General features: G+C 42.9%; 1 protein-coding gene across 5 annotated transcripts in view; it reads right to left on the minus strand.

Moving 5' to 3' along the window:
* ttc39a (tetratricopeptide repeat domain 39A) overlaps positions 1-17972 on the minus strand; it is a 106983-nt gene that overhangs the window by 55471 nt on the left and 33540 nt on the right. For all 5 annotated transcript variants that reach the window (XM_041208491.1, XM_041208492.1, XM_041208493.1 and 2 more), the window contains 2 exons: positions 5515-5646; positions 695-771 (listed from right to left, as the gene is read on the minus strand). In XM_041208491.1, the coding sequence (XP_041064425.1) occupies positions 695-771; positions 5515-5646 (209 nt within the window). The remainder of the gene's footprint in view (positions 1-694; positions 772-5514; positions 5647-17972) is intronic.

Raw genomic sequence — 17972 nt, forward strand, 5'->3', positions numbered from 1 at the left:
GGGAGTCAATGAAGATAGTGAGAGCATCGAAGAAAGTAGCCAGGAAGCGATTCAAATGGTATGATTATCTGTTGTGGAGAGAGAGAGGAAATGTGGTGAGGAAAGTAATGGAGATTGGACTGCCAGGAAGTAGATGGGGAATGCCTAAGACCAGGTAGAAAGACGCTGTGGCAAGAGGCTTAAATACAGCATGACTGAAGGAAGAATAGGTAACTGACAGGAGGAGGTGGAGAAGGGTGATGAACCAGCATTGTGTGGCGATCCCAAGTAAAATGGAAGAAGCCAAAAAGAAGGCAGCTCAGTGAACCATTGGATTAAAATGAACATGAATTGTTTGCTCTTTTAACAAGAGACACTTAAATGCTCCCTGATAGCTTCAGAAGTTTAGAATAGACATCGCACCCTATGAATAACAGTTATACTTGGAATAGGGAAAAGCAAGGTGACCTGGAAAAGCAGAGGGATTTGGGGTTCAGTTTCAAAAGTCAATAAAAGCTTCACCTAAAGTGGCTAAGGCCATATGAAAACTAATAGCCTGCAGCACTCACCATCAAGGCTCTCACATAAATAACAGCTATTACAAAAAACTGCTGCAAGACAGCAGTTGAAATAATTTGTGTACCCTTTTTAAAAGTGGCATGAAAAAAAGATATCAGTTTTAGGAACTAGTGAGGATAAAACCATAAATACTAACCTTCCGTAAATTGTTCTGCAGCATGCTTATTCATCAGGCTGTTGACTGAGTCTGCAACAGTGGTCTTCTTCCTAAATCTAACAGTAAGAGAGAGAAATGAACCCAGGTTACTAGCCTGTGGATATGACAATGAAGGTGAGCTTACAAGTCCCCTTCACTCTCTAATTATACTGAAGGTTTGTGTTGGGATACAGTTCTATAGGCTTAGCTAAAACTTTAAGCACTAAAAGCAAAAAAAAGTATATCTGTACCTGTATTTGACGCATTGCAATACTAAGTTATATGTTTTCTTAAATTACTGATGCTTAATATTTTGGTCTGATTTCTGCCATGCTGCCTCAAGTCTGAGCAACATGACTCCTTCAACGTAACTCCTTTAACCTTGCATCTTGATGGTTCTGATACACTCACAAATGAACTGATTATAGGTTCATTGAGTCATCTTCTTGCAATTTAATAGGTAAACACTAAGAGTTTGGGCTGTCATTTGTCATATGCCACTGATAGGTCTTTAAAATGCTAAATTAATTTTAGTGTAGACTATGGTCAAATTGAAAAAAGATCAAGGCATAGAATAGATTTCATAATTAGAGTACATGCTGAGTTATAAAAGTGTTCTTCTTTATTCTGGTACAACAGCAGTGCAGTCCAACACAAAGATTTTTTTTAAATCTTCTGCCAGGAAAGTAATTTTAAGTCATACAAAGTAATTATTGCGGGAAAAACAACTTTAGGGGCTAAAAATTGAATCGCACCATTATCTGAGCACAGGGATCACCATTCGCAAACTGTCCACACCAGTTCCAGTGGAGGTAGGCTGCATGCAAATTTGATGCAACTATCTTATTTCCATGATTGTAGCATTGGACCAAGCAACTGGCATGCTGCTGGCTGCCTCTGCACTCACTGCTGAGATGGCACATTGTATTCTTAAAGGCACTCTGTCCCTCCAAAAGCGGCAATGAATTACAGGAGGCTGCTGCTGAATACTATTGCTGTGATTCTAAAGAAAGAATACCAAGGCAGAGAGAGGGTTCCAGTGACAGACACAGTAGAGGTGTGACAGAAGAAGCAACACCGTGCTTCCACAGGGAGCCAGGAGGCCCTCAAGGATAATCCACAGAAGAAATTGGGAACTGGTGGATAGGGAGGTCAATTCCTGGTGTCTGGATGCAAGGACTTGCTGTAGTGCCACAAGACATCTAATAAGCTCCCCCAGTGATCAAGGCTAATGAATGTATCTTCACATGCCATTTGCTACCTTTTATGTCTTAGGTAAATGAGTTTGTTGGCCAACCGAACTGTAACTGCACCCCTTCCTTTGTTCTCCTCAATTGCTGCTTGCAATAAATAATGAGGAGAGACTGATGTAAGAATAAACAGTGATAGTTTATTGAGACATAGGGCAGAATACCATATTATATGTGCTCACTCAGAAACCTCCAGAACTAGACTTACAGTTCCCAGTTGCCAGCACTGTACAGTGATTCGTCACATGATCAGTACACTTGCATTCTCTTGAAGTGACAGGGTACCTCACTTTACCACACTATCCATCACTCCACGCAGTTTCACATGCTGTTCAATGCACAACACGCCATCGCTCATCCAGCACAAGTACCTGGCACTTAGAACTCACGTCTAATTTCCAGATACTCTATCTCACCTTCACACACCTACCAATACTGACAGCCTCACACCTACTTCTCATTGCCACCACATACCTCCATGGCACGCACATCCCCCAAACAAAGTGTCATTCATCCCTCAGTCTTGCAGGATAAGGTGGTCCATAACATTAGGGAGCAGATCAAAACATGGACCTCCTGAGCCCTATAGAGGAGATGGTCCTCCACATCATGGGGCCAGCTGCAACAAAGCCCATGGCATTTTGCATCATTGAGAACATTGAGGATTATGGTATGTTCTTGCCTTAGGTCCCTTCTCAACTCCCAGTTCACCCTCATCCTGTTTTCTGGAATGATGAGCAAGCTGCTGATGGAGTAACCATGGACAACTTGCTGTCTACCCCACCCCATTCCCTCACCCAACTTTCCTTTTTCTGATTTTCTGCTCTTAAACACCTAAGAAATGCCACCTGCCCAGCCACAGCATATCCCAGAGGAAGACAGAGCAACACCACAGCACTGATAAAGAGGCCCCTTCACTTGACCTGGCCCTCATAACCACCAGCTCAAATTTTGACACTACACTAATTTGATCTAGAAATTTATACCATACTCCAAGAACAGGAGTATCCAAGGACAGCGTTGAGATCAGTGCATGGTGAATGGCATGCAGTCAGAGCTAGGAGTAATAGTTTATGCCCCGGCTCACTATAGGGCAAGGTCACAGATGAGTTCTGCTGCAAGGGACTTAGATGATGACAATGAGGGTGGCATACAGGAGAACGCTTATGAGGTTGCACATAAAGATGTTGAGTGCATTGCCTGGCCTGCCAAGCAGCCTCTCGTCATTATCAAGAAGCATAGAGGAATCTGGCTCCAAGTTGATAGAGGATATCATGCAGAGTATGCCCTCTCCATAGCCTCTGCTCCATTTCCTTGTCATGCTGCCTACCCAGAGGCACTGACATTGCAGCACCAATACCTGTTACAGCCTTTGTATAGGCAGGTCACTTTCTCCTCTGCCCTCCCTATGAGAATGCAATAACACTTCCTGCTTAATCCAAGAACTCACCACATCACCTCCAAAAACACTGCAAAATACTTTCATAAATGTTGACATAGGAGAAGTTCTTAAAAATTACCTTACCTGTAAGTTGTGTGCTAGGCCCTTTAAATAAAGCTATCCTTGGGGCTTTCTTACAGCTTAACACTTAATCTTTGTTGGCTGATGTGCAAATTCATTGAATGGACTAAAATGGTCCAAATTTAGTAAATGAGCATCACATCAGCCAGTAGGATTGTGAGGCATCAGGACACAGCCAGCTCAGTTACTTGCCGTACACACAGGATATGCCAGCATGAGCATTCTGAGAATGATGTGCCATGAGGGCCACTCCGGAAGTGCAGCGCACACCCCTAGGAGAGCATTTGGTTTCTGTAGCTCCAAAAGAGCTTGCAGCGCTACTGATCCGAACATCATGCCCTATATCTTATTTGCAGATTAACAAAGGTTAATGAAAAGGTTGCTATTCAACTGTAATAAATGTATTGCTTCCTCACTGAACTGTGTTAAATACAATGGGGTTACAGTTTCACGGGGTTTCTTCTGCCCCTTCACTATAACATCAGAAACCTAAGGAAAAAGGTGTAAATTCACCATCACCCCTTGTCCCTATTTCTTGATCAGTTAGCTAGCTGATCAATCACTGCACTATGAAACACTTTAATGATATTTAAAACATTTGCAATAAATTACCGTTTTTAGCAATGCAACCTGGAGCAGGAAGTTTATATTATCACTTTCATTTTCTCCTTTCCTCCTCTTTCCTATCTCCTCCTGTTCCACCTAACTATTTTCATATTTAAATTTTCTAAATCTCATAATAATCCCTGGTATGCAATGTGTTCCCTAATAAACTGGAGGAATCAGGGATAAAAGAGATTGAGCCTCCTGATGCACTGGGTAAAATAGGACCCAAATGCAGACACTACCTTCCACAATGCCACTGTTCAATCACGTTTCTGTATGTTTACTTAATATAAACATTTCAAATATTTCTTTCTCCATTGATCTTTTTGGTGAATACTACATTTGATGCTTGCACCATGTTAGTTTTAGGACTCTCAAACTGAGCTCAGAAATTGAATGGAAGTTTACCATATATAACAGGTGGTTGGAATGAATGACTGTGTAGTTGGTATTCAGTTCTACTTACTGTATTCAAACATTTAGAAGCCCAAATATCAATGAAGCATTCTATTCCCCTATGTAAACAATTACAAAAAGCCATAGTTTCATAGGAAAAATTGCTATATTACATAAACTATTTTATTTATCTCCATTTGTGACAAAGGTTAATGCTCATTATTGTAAGTCCCCTACACAATGAGTTCTTAAAAGCCCTCAGAATTCGGGAGGTTAAATAAAGCAATATTCATCAGTAATTTACTCAGTGCTTTGCCTGCTCCACCACTGTGTCTTTGATGGATGTTGCGAGTGCAGAGCAGGGGAAGCCTCCAGGAAATTCCTGGTGATAGTTTTCACCGGTTGGCAAATCAGTGACCAGAGAACATAAACTGAGAATTATCAGAAGATGCAGTGGAGTCTGGAAGACATGATTGCATACAGACAGCCATTAGAACATGGCTGGTTCGCCCCAAGTGCCTGTTGAGGCAGAGACTATAAAACATCATTTAAAAGGAAACCAGTCATATTTGACAAAGGAGTAATATAAAAACGATGGGTGAAAGACCAGGGAAATAGGATTTGTGTAGACAGCTCCAGCTGGAGAGTAAATCCAGCATGTAACTCTCATAGCAACTTCACCCAGTGAAAACACCAGCTCTCCTCTGTGCCCTTGCTCCCAAAGTTGAAGCCTTGGTGTACATTGCATCTATAATAAAACTGGAAATTGTACTATAATGCAATTTTGCATCTTCTATAAAACACATTTTGCCAGTTCAGACCTACAAACGTACATTTCATATAATTTTCATAAAAAGCAGACTTTAAAAAGTTATCTTTTGCTATATTTAACCTTATTATGGTGCATAAATTGATATGTGAATCCTATATGTCTGTACTTGGAGTCAAAACTATTAGATGTTGCTGAGTAGCAATTGTTCAATTGCATTGTTACTGAACTTTACAATTTTACTTTCTTCCACGTATTTCTACATAAAAAAACTTGCTTTTGGCAGATTGTTTGGGCTTCTTTCATTGTGTTCCCAGCATTAATAATATCCTCAGGTTCAAAGGTCATCATAGCTTGCATTTCCAATATTGTGGCATAAGTCAGAGAATGGTACATGCTGTCTTTGGCTCTGCAAAATAATAGTGAAAAAAACAAGGAAATGGATACAGTAAATATTTTTAATCAATTAATTGCAGCTCATTTCTGTTAATTCAATGTCATTTGTGCTAGAAAAAAACTGAATTATGCAGTAGCTTGAATTTAGCAATGTAATTAACATGATATAGAACATTTTGCCAGAGAAAAAAACTGATTTGACATAACTCTAATTGAGAAATTCTAAATTAGTAGAAGACTATTTAATACTAAAAATAATTACTTTATAAAAAAGGTGCAATAATCATTTCTACAAGTAACCATGGGCTTACAAAGTTTGTATGCCTAAAGGTGCCAATAAAGATCTTTTATTACAAAATTTAAATAAATCCAGAACCATAAAATTAATGGGATCACCTGTCCAGCTCTTCAAAAAACCTTGATTTAATATTCCGTTTACTGCTGTGTGTATATCATAGCTGTACACAGGATTATGTACAGGAGTCATCATACTTCCCCATATCTGAAGAATTGGCTACATATTTATATAGAGTCACATGAAGATTTCTCCTTCATTATATGGTTTAAATTTTATTCCTTGTACATGCCTGGTAAAGATTTCTTCTATTTGGTTGAGCCACTGATATGCATAGCACAAAACCATAAACAGATATTGATAATATCCCCTTATAATCCCATAGAGTTGTACAAAGAAACCAAACAATTTACACAATAGATTGGAGAAGCTGGGACTGTTCTCCTTGAATAAAAGGCTTGGAGGAGATTTGATAGGGGTATTCAAAATCATGAAAGGTTTGGATAGATTAGATAGAGAGAAATTGTTTTCATTAGTGGAAGAATCGAGATCCAGAGGGCACAGATTTAAGGTAATTGGCAAAAGAAGCAATGCCAACATGAGGAAAACCTTTTTCACACCATGAGTGGTTAGGATCTAGAGCGTCCTGCCTGGGACCATGGTGGAGGGAGGTTCAATTGAGGCATTCAAGAGGGAATTGGATTATTATCTGAAAAGAACATGCAGGGCTACAGGGAGAAGACAGGAGATTGTCTCTAGGTGAATTGCTCCTTTAGAGAGCCAGCACAGACATGATAGGTCAAAAGGCCTTCCTCTGTGCTGTAAGAATTCTGTGATTCTATGAAAAGGAAACATAGCCATCAGCCCCCAATACTAAGCCAGTGCATCAGTACAACTGACTATGCCTATGGTTAGTCATCAATATTTCAGTCAAACATTTATTGAAATTGATGCACTTCTCTTAGTCAGTCTTGAGTACAACTATTGTATGTAGTGGAGAAGTCTGAAAATGTTCACACTAGAATTTTAAAGAATATGAGAAATAGCAATTAACTGCAAGATATAGTTTATAAATCACACTCTGGAAGCACATCTGATCAGTCTGATTTCATAGTTGGTAAAGAAAAGGGCTTTAACACATGACTTAGAAAGGACTGACATCTATATAACACCATTCATATACTTGAGACACCTCAAACAATTAACAACTGGTATGGCAGCCAATTTGCAAACAGTAACATCCCACAAAGAGCAATGAGGTGAACAACCAGCAAATTTAGTTTGTCGGAAGGATGAATATTGACCATGAGAACTCCCTGTTCTCCTTCAAATAATGTCATGAGATCTTTTACATCCATGTATTTAGGGTCTCAGACTCCAAAAGATAAGTTTCAATAATCAGTTTTTTTGCAGATCTTTCGACAAAAGATGGACAAATGCTTCTCAAAAGGGCTGTGGTATCCTTAATCCCTACTGGAGTCAGCCTTTCTCCAAATTATGTTGACATCCTACCTACAAAGCCACATCTCACTTCTATATTTGTTGCAGCTAAGTGAAAGCTGCAATTAACACAGTCACTGTTGAGAAGTCTGTGCAGTGGAGACACATCACTCAAACAATGAAGAGCAAGTTCCACAGCACAGCAACAAATGCAATGCTGATGGTCACTTGTATTTAATAAGTAATGAGTCTTAATTCGACCGTGACTGGATTAGGTCATTGATAAATAGCCTGATGATACATAGAAATACAGAGAAAAGTGTACAACACAAACACAGGCCATTCGGCACAACTAGTCCTTGCTGGTGTTTCTGCACTACGTGAGTCTCATTCCACCACTTTCATCTAGCCCTATCAGCATAACTTCATATACCTTTCTCCCTCGTGTTTTTATTTAGCTTTCCTTACATGCATGTTAATCATTTCTAGTACTTGCATGCTTGGTGACTGTTCACCAAACACATTTGTCAGTTGAGTTGACTGATTTTTTTCCAGTTATACTTCCTGTGAAGCTGAAAAAATAGAAGCCATTGTCCAATGTACAATTGAGTTATTTTAAAGAAGTTCATTCATGGGATGTGGGCACTGATGGCAAGAAAAGCATTTGTCGCCCATCCATAATTGCTTTTGAGAAGGTGATGTGCAGCCGTGTTCTTGAGCCTCTGCAGTCCATTTGGTGTAGGTACACCCACAGTGCTATTAAGGAGGGAGGTCCAGCATTTGGACCTAGCAACAATGAAGGAACAATAATAGAGGGGAGAATTTTCTCCCTGTCAGGGGAGTTGGCCGGGAGCGGGTGCAGGCGGGTGCACAGCCGATCACCACCCGCAATCGGCTACGCACAGCCATTTTATGTGGGTGGGCCAATTAAGGCCTGCCCGGCGTGATGTGCACCCAGAAGCACTGAGTGCTCCCGGTGCAGGTGAGGGGAGTAGGCTGAGTTGGGGCATGAGAAATCTCCCTGAGGCACAGGAAAAAAAATTTAGCACATGTCCCCTCATGTGAAAGTGTCACATGAGCTGGGACATGTCTATGAATTTTAATGAAAATCTTTATTTCACTTATAAATCATTCATGAAACCTCATCCTGCCCTTGGATGAGGTTTCATGAATGATTTAAAGGCCGCCTGGGCCCTTTGCCAGCCCACCAACCTTAAGGTTGGACGGGCAGCTATGTTATGTGGTTTAGTTAGTTTTTAAAATGGCCTTAATAGGCTTTTGACGGTTCGGCAGGCGCCCAGCTGACTCGGGTGCATGCCTGCCGAACTGAAAATCTTGACGTCGGGTGCGTCATTTTACGCATCGGCAAGTGGGCCCCGCCCCCACTCACCAAGCTGAAGATTCTGGCCAAAGTTCTAAATCAGGAAAGTGTGTCATTTGGAGGGGAGCCTGCAGGTGGTGGTGTTCCCATGCTGGCTGGCCTTGTCCTTCTCAGTGGTAACTCTTTCGAGTACAAACACGTTTCCATCTTTCTCAGATGAAGTTACATTGTTTCATAGTTTGCCATTGTGAGATTTGAACTCTTGATCTTGGGGCTACAAGCCCAGTACCATAACCACTTGGCTATTTAGGCCAAGCCTCCTTCTCAGTGCTAGGGTTCATGGATTTGGAAGGTGCTAATTAAGAAATCTTGGTGAGTTGGTGCAGAGTAGTGCATTATAGCGGTGGTGTGAGCGGTAGTGTGATGGAGGTGGAGGGAGTGAAGGGTTAAGGTGGCTGAGGGTGATGAAGCACATTAGCTGCAGAAAATCTATAAGCTGTAGAAAAAACACTCAATTATTGTCACAAAGTCTAGTTTGAGACTCCAAGTGTAATAATGAGATTTTTTAAATAACAAATTTATTGGGCAAAAAGCTGAATATTAAAAAAGACAGTTTAAAATCACTTACTCCTTTCTTCTCATTTTAGATTTTTAATCTCTTTGGAATATTTTGTTATTAGTTTGAGAAGGAAGAGGACAATCCATAGCAGCTTACTGGTGTGTTTGAACGTTTCTCCCCTGTCACTGTAGAGTGGGGGTAGTTTGCAGCTTTTCTATCTGAAATCGTTGGGATAATGGTACCCCATGCTCATGACCTTAACAGTCTAGTATGAAGATTAATTGTCCTGCGAGAAAGAAGGTTGTTAGAAAGGGATTTTATTTAAAAATTGTTCAAAGGCTATAAATGTGGAAGGACTTTGACTCATCTATCTGCACAAATATTGTCTAAATTAATGCATATGAACTTCTGAGAGGAAACTACTCCAAGGAATGACAAATGGTAGACCATCTAACAACACAGTTTTCTTGCAAACATAGAATTTAGCATAAGCTGTTTAAATGCCATCTTCACTGTTCTTGCATCTTTGAGGAGCAACATGTAATTTGTATGGTTACATTTCACAAAGAGAAATTTTTCATACCTGGCACATTGAGCACAGTGGTGACTCAAAAGAACTCCACAATCTGCTACCCAATAACAGAATGAGTATGGTGACAAGACTGCTAATTTTAATTCAGGACTAGAGTGTGGCGTGTGGCGTGTGTCGTTGGGGAAGATGAAGGTGAGGAAACATCCCTTACCGGCATGAACCTTGGGCCAATTTAACTCTTCTCTATGTTTAAATTGAAGCTCCTCCCTGAACCCAGCAGGAGTCATGTCCTGACTGACAAGCAAAAAAGGGACTGCAAGTAGCAATAGGCCACACGGGGAATTCGGTGGAATGGTCCCTGACAGTCAGTCAAGGGTCTGTGGAGCTCTGGAAGCAATAGCGGTCAGGAAGTGGGGATAAACTTATGGCATCGGGGGTCTGCAGTTTCCTCATGTGATCCGGAGGAATGCACCTGCTGTTGGAGCCACTGGAAGGAACACAGTTGTAAGAAACCAAACTCAAATTAATATTTTACATGTGAATATAAACTTACGCAAAAACTGAAACAGCCCCACTCAAAGTCACAGGCAACATCATGTGTGACTGTGACCATACTACACTTTAATTCTCCTCATCCTTCACAACTTCTCTGCAGCCTTTGACATAGTCAACCATGCCAGCTTCTTCTAATGCCTCTCCTCTGTTGTCCAGATGAGTGGGACTGTCCTTTCCTGCTTCAGAGATTAAATAGTTCAAAGTCATTTTACAGTGAAGGGTTATAATTCGTATCAGAAGAATATGACTCAGTGTAAGGTCCACTCGTATGGTCAAGTCCTGGTTGGAGCTCAATTTAAACAAGCTGATACATGTCATGATGCCTCAAACTAACAATATTTTGGACAATTAAATTAATCCTTTTGAAACTGGACTTTAGAAATTGAAGAGCAGTCAGCCTAAAATCTATTCTTCAAAACATGCAGATATCAGCTTGGGCTTTCTCCAACAACTTGTCCCTGCATGAATAGTTTGTTTACAGTTTTCATAAGCAGACAGCATCTCTTATGAACTGAGCTCTGCATGTTTTATTCTCTGCTGTACTATGTTAGTCCAGTCTGAGTTCAGCAATCATTCCCTGTTCTGATGAATTGGAGAACACTCTGGCTTCCTTCTACATTAGATGTCAGCCCGAAAGGTACAAACAATTTTCACAGAGTAAACTATGAACCTGGTTTACTGTACTTGTAACAATATTTCACAGAAACAAACATATAAGCAAAATTCTATATAGAACAAGTTGTGATTTATGATAAAAAACCAGAAAACACTGGAAACAATCAGCAGGTCTGGCAGTATTGGTGGAGATGAAGGCAAAGTTAACTTTTCAAGACAAAGACCTTTCATTAAGATTTGATGACAGGTAGGTATATTGTATTGGCAAACTAAAATATCTTCCCCAATTACTTTCATATACTAAGACAAGATGCAAGATATTCAGAGAGTGTAGGCAAGAATCCAAGGCCCTCGATCTACTGTTTACTCAGATATTGAGCCATAAGTTCTCAAGAAACGTCAATGACTGAAATAATACCTGTTTCTCTCCAAAAATGTTGCCCAACCTGTTGGGCATTTCCAGCATTTTCTTTTTATATTTCAGACTTCCAGCATCTGCAGCATTTTGCCTTCATAATTTACAATATTGTATATACAACTTGGATTACTTATTATTCCTAGAATTTTGAAGAAGAAACAGTGACAACAGTAGACTTGTTTAAACAGTCTCTATGCTAATATGTAAGCAACTGTTGCAGAATTTCATACATACCAAATGCTCAAAGGAATAATAAACGGAACCAAATCATTGGCCACCAAACCTCGCATGTATACACTGGATTCCTTTGTTAAAGAAGAATTTCTTTGAAGATGGTCTTTAGCAAAGACAAAATCTTAATTATCCAACATCTGAGTAAACAGTAGATTGACGCCCTTGGATTCTTGTCTACTCTCTCCGATTGTCCTACATTTTCACCAGTTTGTCTTAACAAATGACAGCAATTGGAAAATATATTTTAGATTGCCAATACAATATTCATCACATCTTAAACTGGATTCAAGTAAAGCATTAGCTATGATGGGGTACAAAAATTGGCATTGCTTTTTAAAGAGAGCTCACTAATTACTGTATTCAGGATAATATGTTTGGGCCTGTCAAAGTAGGAACAACCAAGCTGCCAAATGTTGCATAAAGCGAGCCTTTATTTTAACAATTCATGAACAAACAACCCGATAGGGTGGTAGCCGAAACATCTCACTCACCATATTGAACTTTGCAAATGAGCATTTCAAGATTACTATTCAAAACTAAGAAGGAACCTTGCTAGATTTCAAAATACCATTATCAAAACTTGTGTTCAGAGGATAGATGGGCCTTTTCATCTTTGCTTAGGTGTTACAAATGATGGGCAGAATCGTCCCAGATTTGCACATCATTTTACCCGCCAACCACAATGGCGAGTTTTCATGCCCTATTGTCCAAAACCCACATTATTTATGCAGTCCTAGGAAACACAACATTTCCATGGCGAGTGGGCTCTCATTTATCCAACTGCAATCACCCTGCTGCTTCATCATACCAGGCGCCATATTTAAAGTCCGGCCGCAAGCACACATCTCAGTGCTCCCAGACCACCACTGCTGCACAGAAGACTTGGCCCTGAATCTGAGGAAGATTGCAGCCCCCAGGTTCAGCGACATGTCCCTCAAGCATCTTTTGGATGCTGTGGAGGCCCGCCGGGATGCCCTCTAATCCCGCTCTGGTTACAAGATGGGCAGCAACAACACTAAACCGGCCTGGGAGGCAGCAGGGTGGTCAGTGCCAACGCCCTGCAAAAGAGGTCAGCCATCCAATGCCGCAAGAGGATGAATGATCTCCTTCTGTTCTGCCAGGGTAAGTCACTCTTCTCATCACTCTCAACTAACACAAACTCAAACCGATCACACATCCACAGGGCCCTCATTCATTGTCGGTTCAAGGGACATCACCATTCACTCTCTCACACTCACCGTCATTGTCCTCATCCCGTCCATTGGACCACTCATCACCCACACAGGCCAGGCATACTTATCATCTGGCCTGGCAGGCATCCTGCCTACACATCTCTATCTGTGCAGGACAAGCTGGCACACAACAAGAGGGAGAAGTCGCAGGCCAATGGCAGAATACCCGATATCAAGGTCCTCATGGACTTTGAAAACAGAGCCATCCAGCTGGCCTGCAAGGATCTGGACCAGTTCTGTGCTGACAGTGAGGTAGGTGGTGCTCTACCAAGTGAGGATCCAGCAGTGCAACATCCATCAGACAACTATGCCATGAGCGACGTATCCTGTTTCACAGGCCACTGCCATATGCTAATTATCTCCCCTTGCTTTCGCAGGCACATCTGCCAAACAGCTGATAGAGTCCATGACCCTGGGTCTCCAAGCAAGCCCCAAAGAAACCTCTGAAGAGGTATCTGGAGGCACCCTCCTTGAAGTCCTGTCACAGCGCTCACCCACAACCTCCACCAGTGCACAGACACACACCTTCGTGGGACATAGCTTTAGAATAGCCCTGGGATCGCAATCTAGTGAGCACGTTGCACCGTCCGATCCACAGCAGGTGAAGGCAGAGGCTTCCCAGGTTTCTGGCACTCGGAGGACTGCTGGAGGCCAGAACTTTGCTGAGTCCGAGTCAGATGATGAGTCACGTCACAGTTGCTGGAACTGCAAAGGCAGGCTCAGGAACATCAGGAAGGGATGTCCACCGCTCTCCTCAGATTGCAAGGCACAATGGAAGAGTCCGTCCGCCTTCACTCTGAGGTGAAAGCGCCAGTATGCTAATGCACCGAGGTCAACACTGGTAGGATGGTGGCCGCCATGGAGACCGGTGCTGCTGCACATGCTCAACTCCATCGCTGATGCCATAGTTGGCTTCCAACAGTGTGTACGTGAGAGGGGTGCTGGGCAGCTCAATCTCACTCCAGCTACCCCTTCTCCTCAAGGAGTCAGCCCGGGGCCTCTGGGCACCCATAGGGAGGAGGGTCAGCAGGTACACACTCCGGGCCCATCCATCTAGGTAACTTCAAGAGTGTCGGGCCCATCCGACTCTCCTCCTGTGACCTCAGCAGCTCCAGCTCCACAGGCCGAGGAGGGCGCCACTGCCACACACCAGGACCCCAAAAGCAGGCCGGGGCCATCCAAGTCTCGGCCCTCCAGAGGATGCCTGCCAAGGTCATCACAGACAGTGCATCGCAGTCAGCAGGCTGCCTCCACCTCGGTTATGGATATCCAAGGAGCACTAAGCTGTAACGGCAGGGTTAGGAAAGTTAAGAATTAGTTGCACAGCCTGGGAACGGGCATTAATCTCTTGCACATTCTGTTCACCATTGTCAATAAACTCCCGAGAATGTCTCCCTGCCTATGACTCCTTGTTCTAATGTGCAGTGTTCTTGACACTCAGATGTGAAAGATTTCTGCACAAGATAAAAGCAGGTGTCTCAGTCCAGGGCCTCTTCCTTGTGCTTGGTGCAGCCTTCAGGCCCAAGTGATGGTCCGGCCTTACACACCCTGGACACATTACTGATGCCTGCACCTCGGCAGTGCCTGTCATTGCTGCCAGAATATAGTGGGCAGGCCCTACAGAGTTCTCTCATTCTCTCGGTGTGCTCTCAGCACCTTTAAGGTGGGGACGCCCACCCCCCGTCCCCAAAATCTCTTCAGCATCTGTGATGAGCTCAAGTTTACAGATAGTAGAATGTGGAAGACCGGCCAGGAGTACACTGGAATAGTCAAGTCTAGAGGTAACGATGGCATAACTGAGGATTTCAGTAGCAGGTGAGCTGAGACAGGGGGTGAAGTCAGGTTATGTTATGGATGTAGAAATAGGCTGTTTTAGTGATGGCATGAATATGAGGTTGGAAGCTATCTCAGAGTCAAATGAGACACCAAGATTGCAATAGACTGGCTTAATCTCAGACTGTTGCCAGGAAGAGGAATGGAGTCAGTAGCTAGGGAACAGGATTTGGAGCGGGGACTGAAAACATTGACTTCAATCTTCCCAACATTTAACTAGAGGAAATTTCTGCTCATCCAGTACTGGATGTTGGATAAAAGTCTGATAATTTAGTGACAGTGGAGGAGTTGAGAGAGGCGATGGTGAGATAGAGTTGGGTGTCATCACTGAGCATGCTGTGCTTTTGGATGATGTCGCCAAGAGGCAGCTCGTAATAGGATGGAGCCAAGATAATTCCTTGGGGGAAACAAGAGGTAATGGTGTGGGAGAAGGAAAAGAACCCACTGCAAGTAATTTATTTAATTCTTTCACGGCATGTGGGTGTCACTGGCTGGGCCAGCATTTTTATTGCCCATTACTAATTGCCCTTGAGAAGGTGGCTATGATTCTCTGGCTACAATTAAACAGGATAAGAATGAAATCATGTGAGAGCAATCTCACTGAGCTGGATGGCAATGGAGGAGGAAAGTGTGGTCAACTATGTCAAAGGCTGCAGGTAGGTCAAGAAGGATGAGGAAGGTAAGTTTATCTTTGTCACAGACACACATGATGTCATTCATGACTTTGATAAGAGCTGTTTCAGTTCTGTGGCAGGGACAGAAACCTGATTGGAGGGATTCAAACAAGGCATTCCAGAAATGATGGAAACAGGTTTGGGTAGCAAGCAACATGTTCAATATTCAAGGACTTAGAGGAAAAGGTTGGAGATGGGACAGTAGTTTGCAAAGATGGTGGCATCAATGATTGGTATTTTGAAGAGAGGGGTAATGATGGTAAATTTAAAGAAAAGGGGGACAGTGCCTGAAGAGAGAAAATCACTGCAGTCTCTGTGATAATTCTCACAGTGCTGTTAGGTAGGGAGTTCCAGGGTTTTGATTCACCAGCAAAGATATGGTGATACATTTCCAAGTCAGGATAGTGTGTGATGTGGAGGGGAACCAGCAGGTGATGGTGTTTCCATGTGCCCTGCTGTCCTTGTCCTTCTAGGTAGTAAAGGTCACCCCTTTGGAGGGTGCTATTGAAGCAGCCTTGGTAAGTTGCTGCAGTGCATCATATAGATGGTACACACTGCTGCCACTGTGCATCAGGGATCTAGTAAGTGAATGTCTGTGGTGGTGGACAGGGTGCAGATCAAGTGTGCTGCTTTGTCCTGGGTGGTGTCGAGCTCCTTGAGTGTTGTTGTAGCTGCACCCATTCAAGCAAGTGGAGAGTTTTCCATCTCACTTCTGACTCATGTCTTGTAGATGGTGGACAAGCTTCGGGGAGTCAGGAGGTGAGCAACTTGCCACAGAATTCCCAGCCTCTGACCTGCTCTATTAGTCACAGTAGTTATTTGGTCCAGTTAAATTCTGGCCAATGGTGACCTTAGGATGTTGATGGTGGGGATGCTTGATGATGGCGATGCGATTGAATGTTATGGGGAGGTGGTTAGACTCTCCTTTATTGGAGTTGGTCACTATGGATTGAGAGCCCAGTTCTCCTTTCCTGCTACCTGCACTGCTCCTTTTATTTATCACTATTAAAATGACCAATGAAATTCTCATTGGGGTCCTTTACCTAATACTCAGAACGTCCAACTGTGAACATGGGGGAAAATATCGCAGTAGTTTCAAAGCTTAGTAGCCCAAAAAGGGTATATAGTAAAATGAAAATGCATTAAAAGTTTGTAATTACCTTACATTTCTCTATATTGAACCACATCTGCCATTCATCTGCCTCAAAGAACCTTTTTTTTAATTCTTTCACGGGATGTGGGTGCCCCTGGTTTGGCCAGCATTTATTGCCCATCCCTAATTGCCCTTGAGAAGGTGGTGGCGAGCCACCTTCTTGAACCTCGGCAGTCCTTGTGGTGTAGGTACATCCAGAGTGCTGTTAGGGAGGGAGCTCCAGGATTTTTAGCTAGCAACAGTGAAGGAACGATAATATGGTTCCAAGTCAGATGGTATGCGGCTTGGAGGTGAATTTGCAATTGCCCTTGCATCTGCTGCCCTTGTCCTTCTAAGTGGTAGAGGTCACAGGTTTGGAAGGTGCTGTCGAAGGAGCCTTGGTGAGTTGCGGCAGTGCATCTTGTCAATGGTACACACTGCTGCCACTGTGCATTGGTAGTGGAGGGAGTGAATGTTGAATGTGGTGGACTGGGTGCCGATCAAGCGGACTGCTTTGTCCTGGATGGTGTCAAGCTTCTTGATTGTTGTTGGAGCTGCACTCATCTAGACAAGTGGAGAGTATTCCATCACACTCCTGACTTGTGCCTTGTAGATGATGGACAGACTTTGGGGAGACAGGAGGTGAGTTACTCACTGCAGACTTCCCAGCCTCTGACCTGCTCTTGTAGTCACAGTATTTATATGGCTAGTCCAGTTTCTGGTCAATGGTAAACCTCAGAATGTTGATAATGAGGGATTCAGCGATGGTGATACCATTGAATGTCAAGGGGCGATGGTTAGATTCTCTCTTGTTGGAGATGGTCATTGCCTGGCACTTGTGTGGTGCAAATGTTACTTGCCACTTGTCAGCCCAAGCTTGGATATTGCTCAGGTCTTGCTGCATTTGGACATCGACTGCTTCAGTATCTGAGGAGTCATGAATGGTGCTGAACATTGTGCAATCATCAGCAAACATCCCCATTCTGACCTTATGATGGAAGGAAAGTCATTGATGAAGCAGCTGAAGATAGTTGAGTCGAGGACACTATCCTGAGGAACTCCTGCAGTGATATATTTGGATTGACATCACTGATCTTCAACAACCACGACCATCTCCCTTTGTGCTAGGTATGACTCCAACCAGTGGAGAGTTTCGTAAGGAGTAGGGCTCCTTGATGCCACTTTCTGGTCAAATGCTGCCTTGATGACAAGGACAGTTACTCTCACCTCACCTCTTGAGTTCAGCTCTTTTGTCCATGTTTGGGCCAAGGCTGTAATGAGATCAGGATCTAAAGTGGCCCTGGTGGAATCCAAATTGAACGCCAGTGAGCAGGTTATTGCTGAGTAAGTTCTGCTCAATAGCATTGTTGATGACAATTTCCATCACTTTGCTGATGATTGAGAGTAGACTCTGGCTGGGTTGGATTTGTCCTGCTTTTTGTGGACTTAACATACCTGGGCAATTTGCCACATTGCTGGGTTGATGCCAGTGTTGTAGC

This window comes from Carcharodon carcharias, chromosome 16 (genome assembly GCF_017639515.1).
Source record: "Carcharodon carcharias isolate sCarCar2 chromosome 16, sCarCar2.pri, whole genome shotgun sequence".
NCBI lineage: Eukaryota > Metazoa > Chordata > Chondrichthyes > Lamniformes > Lamnidae > Carcharodon > Carcharodon carcharias.